Source organism: Sceloporus undulatus, chromosome 1 (genome assembly GCF_019175285.1).
Source record: "Sceloporus undulatus isolate JIND9_A2432 ecotype Alabama chromosome 1, SceUnd_v1.1, whole genome shotgun sequence".
Classification (NCBI taxonomy): domain Eukaryota; kingdom Metazoa; phylum Chordata; class Lepidosauria; order Squamata; family Phrynosomatidae; genus Sceloporus; species Sceloporus undulatus.
The window spans coordinates 265,700,577-265,714,326 of record NC_056522.1 but is presented as its reverse complement, the minus strand read 5'-3'; the positions used below and the strand labels follow the sequence as shown (position 1 = coordinate 265,714,326).

The following is a 13,750-nucleotide window of genomic DNA, read 5'->3' as shown; positions in this document are numbered from 1 at the left end:
AAGATGTTTGGGAGCTAGCTGGCTCTCTCTCTGTTGTCCAGGGTTGTGACAAATAACATGACAGAAATCTCCCCTAGACCAGTCAGGAAACTATTTGGATACAACTTACTCTGAGGGTTGGCTACTCTAACACAAAACAATCCATGGGCTCAAAAACATCTTCCAGTTAAAATTTTAGATCCTAGGACAATCCTAGGACTAATTTTATTGAGACAAAGATTTCTCCATATAAGTAAAATATGAATACAGATAATCTACTTGATTACTGATTTAAGGCAAACGAAGAGAACTAATCCTACAACACATGGCAACTTAAAAAGTAACAACTGCCATGAAAATGTCAAAGGCAAATGTGAGACAGCATAAGGAGGAAAAAGAGGACCATGTAAAATCAATAATCCATCTAAACCAAGTTCATTCTTTAACACTTCATTTTATTTCCAACCAACATTGAGACACCAATAGAAAAGTCCCTGGAACAACGATGTCTTACCTCAAAAACAGTCTTTGCTGCATATCCTTGAACGTCATCTCTGTTAATTACAATCTGAATAACTCGGTACCACACCTCTTCACTGACATAATCTCCAGCAATTCGAATCAAATTCAAGATGGTATCTACATACCATGTGTAGTCCACGGCATATTTCTCAGCTAGAATTGCAACCTTTAGTACCTGATGAAAAATAAGTAATATTAACTTGTAGGTATTCTGATCTGGACAGTGGATTTCCATAACATCCAGCAAGAAAAAGGAGGCAGTAAATTAAACAATAAAACAGAACAGATGTTGTTCATATGTTGTTTCACCAGTGCTAACTATTATAAGTAGGTATCCTCTTTAGTAACATAGTCCCAACAAATTAGTAGCTTCAAGTAATAAAAAAGAGTAAACACAATTTGAGGGGGGAAAGGATAAACAAAGTACATTTTACTCTAATTACTTCAAACATGCAATCTAACAAATATCAAGAATATAAGGACTAGCCACTTTAATAGACAGGAATGGTTGGCATAACTTCACATTTTCCCTCTACAATTACATTCAGGATCCCCCCCCTTTTTTTTATGACCATATGTGCACAGCATACACAATTTAGCTGCTCCTTTGAACATTTTCACTTACAAGCCAGAGCACACTGTTTTAAGCCCTCCAAAAGTAGTAAAATCCCCTATTCCCAATTTCATTAGCTTTATTTTCTTATTACGTACTTCTCTTCACATAATCTTAGCTGCCAAAGAAGTTGAGATGTGACAAGCCACGTAAAATACTGTAGTTATCTGCAGAGATCAATCACATTATATTTTCACATACTATTTATTTAGCCTGCAAAAACCATCTAAATTTCATAACTACAAACTCATAGCAATACAGATTTGCTAAATAAGCTCATATTGATGTTTAAAAACTTACAATTTCTTCTCTAATAGAATAATCAGCAGTTTCCAGATAGTTCAGCATTTCAGCTACAATTTGCTGGGCGTTGCTTCGGTCACACATGGCATATAGGAGATCCACTGCCCTCTGTCTCACGCTTACATCTCTCTCTGTCTATGAATAATAACATTATAAATTGTAAGGGCCAGCACAAAAGAGTTTTCGGAAGAAGAAACAAGCAACAAATTCCTAATGTTTCAAGAATAACTTTTTTTATTTGAACACACAGAGACATTGAGAAGTGGTGTTTAAGTCACCTCCACAAACTTTAAAAGGCAGATTTGTTTTGAAATAAAATATTTTAAATGATGTTTAACAATTTAAAAAATTAACTTCAGTGTCGCAAACTGGGTCAGAAGCAGGAATGTACCTGTAAGTGAAGTTAAAAATGTATGTCCATGTATTATGGTAGGGAAGGCATATATTAAATAAAGCCAAGACTGTTTTATAATTCACATAGTAGGGACAGAAAACCTAGGGATGAATAGCTTGTTTCACTCACTCTGTCTGGTGACTTCCAAAACTAGCTAGAAAGCATCCTACATTAGACTGGAATACACTGCTAGTACGGTGAGTCAACATGGTGTTGTGGTTTGAGCAATGGGCTACAACTATGGAGACCAGAGTCCAATTATGGAGACTCAGCCATGGAAACCTACCAGGTGATATTGGGCAAATTATATTTTCTCACCCTCAGAAGAAGGCAAAAGCAAACTGGCTCTGAATAAATTTTGCCCCCTAAGTCCAAAACGACTTGAAGGCACATAGCAATAAATATTTCTAAAGCCAACAGCATGTGAACATAAGGAAGAAGAGGCAAGGTGAATCTACTCCTTCATCCTTAGGAGTCCTTTCTAGTTCTACTAACACATCTTTGTTCAATTTGATAAAACTTTTGGCACCTGACCTAGGCTGCACTTTCCATTTTCACAATAATAATGAATTAAAGTGACTTTCTGTATCGGGATTGGTGTATTTCAGCTTTTTAATAAATGATCTTGCAATAGGGATGAAGAGTGAAGTAACTAAGTTTTCAGATGTCATAAATGGTTTCATGATGATGAAATTCAAAGCACATTCTTCAAATATGAAATAGGCAATGAAATGGCAAATGAAATTCAGTTAGTCAAAATTTTCTGTTTGCCATTTTAAAGAGCTTGCAATGCAAAGATCATTTGCAGCCTTCTATGGTTTGAATGCAACTTCAAATGATTGGCTCCACTGTTTTCAAGGAACAGGAAATACAGGTGAATGTGTGTAAGAATTTGGATTTCAGGAAATATACAGAACCAATAGTTAATTACCTTCAATGCATTGATAACTGTTTCTATGTGTGTTTTCACAGCCTCATGTGAAAACTCAGAGCTGGCAAGCGTGCACATGCTTTCCAATGCTAGGTAACGGAGATTAGTTTCCCGGTGCTGCAAGAATTGGCCTAACTGATTACAGGCACGAACAAGCAGGTTTGGCTCACTAGGTAGAAGAGAGAGCGTGAAAAGGTAAAAAGGCAAAACTATTTGTGGGGAAAGTGTTTTGAAGATCATTAATAAGAGAGAATATTGAGCAGAATCCTGTACTACAGGAGCTTTAAAAATGGCAGCTAATGCCTTCTGGAGGGTTAGTAATGACAGTTACATATTTCAGCAAGTAATTAAAATTCCACATCAGAAGCCAAAAGCTTAATACAGTAATTTACTTGCAACAGAGCATCTCATGAGGGGTGGGTGGATGTTCTGCTAATGTCTTCTAGTGGTGGTCACAGGTATAGTTATTGTGTTGTGGGTAAGATTTGATTATCTTTCATGATGCCCCAGCAACATACAATGTTGCAATAATGCAGAAAATAACAGTATTATTATGATATAGGAAGTGGGTCACTCTGCAAGCAGAATGAACATTCTTTAGTGCTGGTCCTACCTATGTGATCACACTTCCTACACCAGTATATAAAGTAACCACTGTGTCACTTCAATTTTACAGCAACTAGGCCAGAGATAGCCAAATAACAATCTGCAAATTAGAATCAGCTGTATATTGCATCAAATACTTTAGAAACTAAGAAAAACAAATGTAATCAATTCCTATAACTTCTCATAAGAACAGAAATTGTTCTCAGCTGTGCTATGCAGGTCTTAGAAATGTGTGCTGAACAGGTGTTTAAAAACAGAACAGACTATTCTTGGCCAAGTTCCAAGGCTTATATTCTCTCAAATGAAAGAAGTTAAAGCGAACCGTGAAGTATAAAATACAAAGTATTTTTCTTAATTAAAACACCCAAGATTTCTTTTTCTTTTTTAACAAAGAGGCAAAGTACACTTTGGCCTATTCTGTGTGGAAAGGAAAGAATATAACTTTACATTATTGAACGAACCTTATTAAACACATCTGATTAAATATTACTGAACTCATTTGTTGCCAAATCCACTTACTGTCTGCTCAAAGAAATGAAAATAAGAAGTACCAAGATACATAAGGTACAAATCTGAACACAAAAGAGATACAATATCAATGCTTAAAATCCAGGCAAATAAGAAGCACAGCTGGCTTGTGTGTGTGTGTTACATTCCATTCATGCCAATGAAATATACTAGTATCAGTAAAATTATGTCATTTTGGCCCACTAAACAGGGTCCTTGACAATATGTTTTTAATATAGTGTTGGTTATGACAGACAGAATGGTGTAGTGGTTTGAGAGTAGGACTATGACTCTGGAGATCAGGGTCCAATTCCCCATTTGGCCATGGAAACTGAATGGGTGAACTTTGGTGAATCACACACTCTCAGACCCAGTTTTATGATAAGTCCACAAAACTCCGTAAGTCAGAAATGATTTGGAGACACCCAGCAACAATATGCTCAGCATGGGTGCATGACTGACACTGTAGTTTCAGGAGACGATTTAGGTTACAATAAAAGGGTTACAGATCCAGATACAAAGAGACTTTGACAGCCCTGTGTTATTACCAGGATTTTTAATATAGTAAAAGAGAGAGATGATTCAAAATTCACCACACTGAGCCAAATCTTTCCCCACAGTCCAAAAGTCATTTTCTCCCAAAAGAACTCAGAAATGGAATTTAACTTTTATGAGGGGAAATGCCTGGAAAATGATCTGATATATGTCTGTAGAACAAAAAAAGAACCCTGTAGTTATCAGTCTTTTGTTATTCATTCATGAATCTCTCAAATGGAAGAACAGTTGTACAAAATTATATGTTGCATCATGTTTAAAGAGCACAGGTTTGCTGCAAGGCACATTTTGTACATTAGATTTGATCCTATGGCCCCACAATGTTACTCCCAACTATGTATTATGAACTTACCTATCATGATGGATAATTAAACTAATGGCTTCAAATAGCACGGCATTCTTTGCATTTGAGTGCTGTACTTTCTTGGATTTTGGAGGTTCTTGAGCTTTGTTAAGAATAGTTTCTAGACACTCTGTGAGACGACCTCGTGCTGAAGGGTCTTCTAGGACAAAGAGATTGTTTAGGCACATTCCCCAAGCAACTGTGAGAGCCCCTTATCTATAAATGCACATTATATGGCAATGTTTCTCCAATTTCAAAAAGCTGCACCATGATGGTTTTACAATCATAGGCCTGTTACAGACAGCCAAAATAAAGCTGCTTCGAGTCATAGTGGAGGTATGGTATTTCAATGATGCATGCGTCCTAAGAGTCCAGAAGCCGCACCAAAGCCACACTCCAGGCTGGAGCGTGGCTTTGGTACGACTTCTGGACTCTTAGGACGCATGCATCATTGAAACACCATACCTCCACTGTGACTCGAAGCAGCTTTATTTTGGCTGTCTGTAACAGGCCTTAGTTGTTTATACTTTGATCACTTTAAAACAACTATCACATAATTCTTGTTTTAGAAGAACCAAATATCAATCAATTTACTAAAAAGAGGGTAGCGGGGGAAATTTTGGACCTTCAGAGGTTCTTGAATTGGAACTGTATGAGCTCTAGCTAGGACAGCTGTGAAGGATGATGGGACTTGCAGTCTAGCAACTTCTAGAATACTACAGGTGCTTCACACCTGACTGTGGAGGTGAACCAGTTGCTCAAATGAGCAGCTTATCATTTTCTGACAATTCATTCAATAAAACAATTAACAATACAGTTAAAATATAAGACATATATTTCTCTCTCTCCTTTCCTTGGAAATTCTGTGTTGTTTTCGTGTTTTTAGTGGTTTTCCACTTGACAGGTCTACATATGCTCAGCTTAAACACAGTAAGTAGCATTAAAATCATCCAAATCCTCAATGTATCACAACTTTGAAATTTCAGCGTAATCATGCAGAAAGTTTCAAAGTCATTTTTGTACAGATTTGGCCTAGGTAGGGAATCCAAACCATATGACAATAGGATAAGAATATTCATCCTACGGCATCACATTCCTTAAGGAGGCACGTGGGCAAGGCAAAAAAAACCCTGTCTACAGGAAGGATTGATCCCATCTGCTTTCTGAGACCAAGTCAAAATTGGAAAGATTCTGGAATATTGAGCAGCCTGTATGTTTAAGAAAGCAATCCGTTAGGTTCATTGTACACATAGAAGTTCTCTCAAATTTTTATCTATACCTCAGACAAAACCTGCTTCAAAGGTTTTAGGATAAGATAGCAGGGGCTGCATATTATGTTCAGCCACTGTTTCTTGATAACAGCACAGAAGTAATTATTGTTTTGACCAGCAACAAACTGCTCTTCTTAATGAAAGAGGTACATCTCTGTGCTGTGTAAGCAGAGTATAAAAATCATCATGATTCTTTGTTACTTTACCTGGGGGTGGATAGCACTGCAGCAGTCGAAGCAATTTCACAGACAGCCAGGGAGCAGGCACAAAGTAATAGGTATAATCCTGGAGATCAGTCGATGCAGATGTCACAATCTGTAAGGCAAAAATTGTTCTTGTATCTTTGTATAGCACTTCATCAAGGTTAGGAAATCCATATTGTGGATTCTGAACCCTGAAGAAGTCTAAAAGCAAAGCAAAAATAAAGCCCAGAGGACAGAAAGCAGAATATTGTACACTGTGTGCATATGGTAAATTGATCTGCATGAGACCTGCATGAGAAATACTTTGAATACATTAAGTGAAGTAGAAGGTTTGCCAGGAGTTCTGAGAGATATAAGCAGGTACTAAGAAGAAAACATAAGGGGGATTGTGCTGCAGATATGTAAAATCATGAATTAATATAAAGGAAATGAACATTAAAAATCTAGTTACCAGTTCATGCACAATACTACAACTACGAGACAGACTAGAATTAGCACATAAATACATAGATTCTCTTCCATGTACATCACAATTTCAGGCTGCATCATAGTGTGTAGCTCAAGGGAAGTAATACTGTCACTGTATTCTGCTTTGGTAATGCCTCATCTGAAATACTGTGTCCAGTTCTGGGCACCACAATTCAAAAAAGATGTTGAGAAACTGGAGCATGAATAAATGGTGAAGGGTCTGGGAACCATGCCCTATGAGGAATGACTTAGGGAGCTGAGGATGTTTAGAATCTTAGGTGCGTTACAGACTGCCCTAAAGCGGGTGGTCTGCCGCCACCGCCATTAGCTGCAGCAGGAAGCCCCAGCGGCCAGACCGTGAGGCTTCTGGCTGCAGCGAAAAAGGAGCGCCAAAATGGCGCTCCTTTTTGGCCCTGGAAGTGACGCCACGAGGCGCACACTCGCGGCGTCACTTCCAGTGTGCCACGTCTGGACGCTGTGCGTCCAAGACGTAAAAATGGCAGCACCCATGTGGATGGGCGCTGCCATTTAGGACATGCTCCGCACATGTTGGGAACGAGGCCGGTTAGGAAGGGGCAACCCTTCCTAACCCTAGGATGCGTGGAGTGCGTCCTAAATGGTGGTCTGTAACCTGCCATAGAATCGTAGAGTTGGAAAAGACTACAAGTGCCATCCAGTCCAACCCCTTGCCATGCAGGAACTCTCAATCAAAGCATCCCCGACAGGAGGCCATCTAGCCTCTGCTTAAAGACCTCCAAGGAGGGAGATTCCACTACACTCCGAGGGAGTTTGTTCCACTGTTGGACAGCTCTTACTGTCAGGAAGTTCTTCTTAATGTTGAGTGGAATCTCTTTTGCTGTAGCTTGCATCCATTGTTCCTGGTCCTGTTCTCTGGAGCAGCAGAAAACAAGCTTGCTCCCTCCTGAATATGACATCCCTTCAAATATTTAAACAGGGCTATCATATCACCTCTTAACCTTCTTTTCTCCAGGCTAAACATCCCCAGCTCCCTAAGTCGTTCCTCATAGGTCATAGTTTCCAGACCTTTCACCATTTTAGTTGCCCTCTTTTGGACACGTTCCAGTTTCTCAATGTCCTTTTTGAATTGTGGTGCCCAGAACTGGACACAATATTCCAGGTGGGGCCTGACCAAAGCAGAGTAGGGTGGCACTATTACTTCCCTTCATCTAGACACTATACTTCTACTGATGCAGCCTAAAATTGCATTGGCCTGGTTAGCTGCCTCATCACACTGTTGACTCACATTCAACCTGTAGTCTACTTGGACTCCTAGATCCCTTTCACGTGTAGTCTCCTTAAGCCAGGTGTCCCCCATCCTATATCTATGTGTTTCGTTTTTCTGCCCTAAGTGCTTTACTTCACATTTTTCTGAGTTGAATATCATTTTGTTTGCTTTGGCCCAGCTATCCAGTTTATTCAGGTCATTTTGAATTTTGATCTTGTCTTCTGGGGTGGAGAAGAGACAGTTAAGAGGTGATATGATAGCTCTGTTTAAATATTTGAAGAGATGTCATATTGAGGAGGGAGCAAGCTTGTTTACTTCTGCTCCAGAGATTAGAGCATGGAACAATGGATGTAAGCTACAGGAAAAGGGATGCCACTAAAACATTAGGAGGAACATCCTGACAGTAAGGGCTGTTCAACAGTGGAACAAACTCCCTCAGAGAATGGTGGAGTCTCTTTCCTTGGAGGTCTTTAAACAGGCTGGATGCCCATCTGTCAGGGATGCTTTAATTGAGAGTTCCTGCATGGCAAGGGTTGGACTGGATGGCCCTTGTGATCTCTTCTAACTCTATGATTCTATGACAAATTCCTGTTTAAACTCTGCATATTTTAACTGGATAAGAACCTGTTAAAATCATGGAATACAGAATAACAGTGATTATCAATCACTTGGCAGAGGACAAACCAACTCCCCAAAGCAGGAATTAAGACACTGGAGTCAGAACTGTTAGGATATAGAGTCTCAAGGAAAATGTACAATGTGGGTTTTAATAGTAACCAGGCATTAAAAGGTTACTGTGAGCCATAATGATTAGGCATTTAAACAGGAAGTGACATCAAAAGATAGTCAACAAGTGCTGTACAGTACTGCAAAATGCTGCCAGTCTGAAAAGTCACTCAGGCAGGGTGGCTGGATTCTTTGTGACACCAGAGGGAGAGGCAAAGCCTAATAGGCCTCATGGAGCCAATCATATAATCTTAGGCGCATTACAGAGCGCCCAAAAAGGCACTCTGCTGGCGCTGCTAGTTGCTGCGTCCGGGAACCATAGTGAACAAACTGTGCAATTCCTGGACGCAACAAAAAGAAGCTGCTAAAAGTGGCTTTTTTGCACCCCAGAAGTGGCGCTGCAAGTCGCGCTCTCACGGCGTCACTTCTGTCGCGCGATGTGTGGACACTAGGTGTCTGCAATGTCAAGATGGCGCGCCCGTGTAGAACGGGCGCCGCCATTTTGTACGCGCCGAGTGCATACTAGGGTTAGAGGTGTCCACTTGGTGTGCACTTTTGGCCCGTGCGGAACGGGCCATAGAATCATAGAGTGGGTTGTTACTAGTGTGGATCGTGGATGGTGTCAATGTATATATTGTTGTACACAGACTGTGGAACTTCTTCTAAGAATAAAAGCCTCATCTGAGAGAAGTTTACAGTGTCTCTTTGCTCATTAAGAAAGGGAGAGGTGTTTCTTCAGCTCACATGCTGGTGACTACAGTCACAAAGGTGGAAAATCTGGTGCCAAACGTTGACATGTTGCCTCACGCGCTGCGCAACATCAAAAGCATTTTAACAGGAACTTTCAATCTTTGCTCTGTATAGTTGTACACTGCCTCTAAAAGGTTGCAGTAAGAGGAAGGATAACAGTTGGTTCAGGAAGGTTGTCTCTGCATTCTTACACATATGAAGAATGGGAATAGGAGCAGAATAGGAGCAATGATAGGGGAAAGTCTGACAGAGGCAGAAAGTGTTGTGCACAGTATTGGGGAAAGGGAAGAAAAAATTAGGGTGACACTGTTTTAGAGCAGAAGCCAACATGACATATTTACAAAGTCAGCTGCATCAAACCAGTGTGAAACATTTCAATGTGCCCTTTGTACTTTCTGCTTAGAGACAGTGGATTCTTCTTCATTACATCATGTTTTCCTAGAGGGGAGGGAGGTGGGAAAGACTGCTTGAGATTAGGCTGGGAAAAAGAATGGAAAGATGCGGGACAGAATGAACTAGTTTTTTTAAAGTATTTTGTGTTAAATGAGGGGAAAAAAGAAAACAAGAAATGGGTAAGGAAAACAAGGAGAACACAGCCTGAAAGAAAAGTGAGCACTGCTTAGAATCATTTAACATGAAGCAGTAAGCCATGACACCAATTATGCCTGGAAATACTGTGGAAGGAGAAAGAGTGAGAAAGGAAGACTTTTGTGGCCATACTGCTCTCCTCTCCCCCACCCCCCATCCATCCATCTAGCATGCAAATATATGCATTTTCACTTTTCATTAGTTATATTGAGGAGTTAATCAGAGGTGTGCAGAGACAAATATCTACCAAGCAGATATACTAATACCCAGTTATATGCATAAATGCAGCATTCTTTAAAAAATAGTGAGCAAGCCTCTACAGAACTGTCACTTCTTGTTGGGAATAATCATATAACTGTCGTTTCTTGTCTATCATGCCCCAACCACTACAAATTTCTCCCTCTGCTACCAATGCAAATCCACCAGTCACTTATCCACTCATCCAAATTTTCGTGGAAAATCTGGAGAAAATCACGATTCTTTTTTTTTTTTTTTTCCTGATTGAAGCCCTCAGGTTCCTAAAAGCTCCATACCTGCCATAAACTGGTCAGAATGCCACCAGTTAGAAGTGAGTGAGGAATTTTGTAATAGTATGGACAATTTCTAGACTAGCCCTGGCAAATAAAGAATCTCCACATGTACACCATCAGGTTCCACACTGTTGAAACTAAGAAATGCAAAACAAGAAATTGTATTTTATTTATTTAGAGTATTTATACGCTGCTCTTCAGCCACAAAGGTTCTCAGAGCGGCTTACATATTTTGTATCATACAGAAAGGCTTGATAAAGACAGGTAAAGAAGCTTTGCCAAAAAAGGCAATGTAACTTTATGTTTAACACAAAACACACTGAGAAAAGTTTCTGTGCCTGCCTACAAGCATAATTATTAAGAGGAAATCCTCCAAGAGGTTTAAAATACCAGTTATTGAATTGTCTGACATTTTATTAATAATTTAATAATCAAACTGTTCAGAGGTGCAATACTGCAGGACAGTTTTCAAGGAGCTACAAGACTAGATGAAAGTACAGAGAGAACTATACACACACACAAACACACACACAATTTGGCAAACTGTACTAGAAAAGAAAACAACAAAGACCTAGCCATAGATTATATTTTCTTCGTCCTCCTGCTGCTGCAGTGGCCACTAAAACACATCTTTGGCTCTTTGAACTGCACTAAAGCTTATAATCAAGAAACCAGTGGCTTCACCCCCAAAGTCTCACAGTTGTTGATAAGCCCACCAGAAAATGAGTAAAATCACAGTGTAAATAATGCTTAAACACATCCACAACCCCTCGGGTGCCTAGCGGGGGGGGGGGGGGATGCACTTTACTGAGGCCTGGATATCCAAACCTAGACCTGACATCACACTGATGAAGCAGAAGTCCCCACTGACATACTTACAGGATGAAGCAGAGGCTGCTCATTTTGTCTGGCTACTTTCCTTTGTACACACTAACAGCCTGGATGTTTATGTGTGTATTTGTAAGCATGTATACATTGACTGTAGCTCTCTTACCATGGCTACTGAGGCAGAGGCCAAAAACATTTCTGCAAGCTAGCCTTCAAAAACCACAAGCTGACTATGAGGTATGAATGATAACGTTACCTAGGTATTTTGTCTATTCTGGATGTACTAGAGAAATTTCCAGGGGGGGGGGGGGGGAGATAATTCATGATTTTGCAATGAAAGTGTCCCCCTCCCTCCCCAAAACACAGCTGAAAAGAGAACTGGTGTGTCTGTAAAATGCTTACAACCATGTTGTCTTATTAGAATAAAAGAAACCAAAACATCAACAGGATAAACCTTTATTTGGAATTATGACCATACAAAATGTTATAAAATGAACAGCAAAAATTTGCAGGGGTCAACTTTAGGCTGGATGTTCTGCAAAGTGAAAAAATTGAGTATTCTGAGGCATAATAGAAAAGCCCTGGTGTGGGCCAGAGTATTACTTCAGGAGTGTAGAAAACACAGTATCAGAATTAACCACCCCCCACTTCATTCTTGACTTGTAAGATTGTACATTCAGGCAAGGAACAAGGATTGTGTAAATAACAGGGTCTGTGTTACATGTTTGTACAAGCCTTCAAAAATGCTGCTTGGGTTCTGTATACACGTGCTTAAGACAGTCATCACCCACAAAGCAAAAAGTCAACAAGAGACTGGCATGAGTCCCATACTGTCACACTGTGCATGAGATCTTGGATGGTAAGAGAAATTTGTGACTGTTCAGCTAAATTGTTTGCCAACCCATCAGAATGACTTCAGTGCCGAATGACTAATAGTTTCCCATAAGACAAAACATTTTAAGATCAGTTTTACTCCAGCACTTGTACACAACTGAGATTACTTACCCTGCTGAGTCTGGAGACAGCCAAAGATACCGAGGTTTTAAATTCATCTGGATTCTTTTGTGCCAGAGTAGTGATCAAACTGGTAGCAGCAGTAACCACACCCTGGAAAAAGACAAGATTACAATTCCCTGAAATCCCCTCTAATCACTAAGCACTTAAGTTGAATATGAAAAGCATAATCTTGTTCACTGCTATTTTAAAACGATAGAGTTTAATGAGAAAAAAAAATTCTTTTTGCATTTTAATTATGCAAAAAGGTGGGGGGACATGTTGGGGAATGTCAAGTAATGTAGTCTGTTGTTGTTAACCACCCTCGAGTTGATCTCAGCCTATGACAACCGTGTAAACGAGACCTCTCCAAGATTCCCTATATTCCACTACTCTGCTTAGTTCCTGTACATTCATTCTCATGACCTCCTTAATAGAGTCCATCCATCTTGCATGAGGACTTCCTCTCTTTTTGCTTCCATCCACCTTTCCTAGTATTATTGTTGTTGTTTTTTCAATGAGATGTGCCTTCTCATGATGTGGCCAAAGTATGACAGCCTCACTCTAGTCAGCCTGGCTTTCAAAGAGATTTCTGGCTAGGATCCATTTGTTTGCCTTTCTGGCTGTCTATGGAATCCTTAGTATGGTACTCTTCTTCAGCACCACATCGCAAATGAATTGATTTTCAAATACCCAATACCATTGTCACTTTCCAACACCAGCTTGTGAACACTCCTAGAGCCTACTAGTTCACCTGCTAGCTTCAGGTGCCAGGATGTACAAATGGAACCCTCTTCCCCAAGAAGATGGGACTGTTGTCTACATTGCAACTGTTTCACTGCCACTGTAGTCTTTACCTAGGCATTTCATTTGTATTTGCTACCATTTTTGTTTTTATTGTGCTGTGTTTTTATTGCACTAACTATGTCCTATTTTAATTGCATTTGTATACCAACATGACATCTCTCAGGATGAACGGCAGTTTTAAAATATTTTAATATATAAAATAAAAACTTGAACAAAGGAGAAGTGTGCTGCTCTCCAAATATGGCAAGAGGGTGACAGTTAAGATGATCATAAAGGCATGGTCTACATCAAAATACTGAGCACAGTACTATCTATGTTGACCATCAGTAGGTCTTCAGAATTTCAGGATAAGAATTTTTGCCAGCCCTTCCTAGAGATGCCAGGGACTGAACCTTGGGTTTTCTGCATGCAGAGCATGTGCCCTTTCAATGAGCTGTGAACCCTTCCATTTGCAAACCTTGTAAGTATATTCATTCCCTAACAAGCCTTTTCTGGGTATTTATAGGACAAAAGTAGACACCAGACAGGAGACCCATACAGAGGCTCTTCCACAGTTTTCTTTTTTCTTTTTCCCTTCCAAAGTTCAA

The 13,750-nt window shown here is 39.8% G+C and overlaps 1 protein-coding gene across 4 annotated transcripts in view; it reads right to left on the bottom strand.

Moving 5' to 3' along the window:
- The window catches only part of AP2A2 (adaptor related protein complex 2 subunit alpha 2), an 88,897-nt gene that overhangs the window by 27,584 nt on the left and 47,563 nt on the right, over positions 1 to 13,750 (bottom strand). For all 4 annotated transcript variants that reach the window (XM_042441351.1, XM_042443023.1, XM_042442210.1 and 1 more), the window contains 6 exons: positions 12,369 to 12,470; positions 6,231 to 6,339; positions 4,763 to 4,910; positions 2,743 to 2,911; positions 1,415 to 1,552; positions 494 to 676 (listed from right to left, as the gene is read on the bottom strand). In XM_042441351.1, coding sequence (XP_042297285.1) covers positions 494 to 676; positions 1,415 to 1,552; positions 2,743 to 2,911; positions 4,763 to 4,910; positions 6,231 to 6,339; positions 12,369 to 12,470 — 849 coding nt within the window. The remainder of the gene's footprint in view (positions 1 to 493; positions 677 to 1,414; positions 1,553 to 2,742; positions 2,912 to 4,762; positions 4,911 to 6,230; positions 6,340 to 12,368; positions 12,471 to 13,750) is intronic.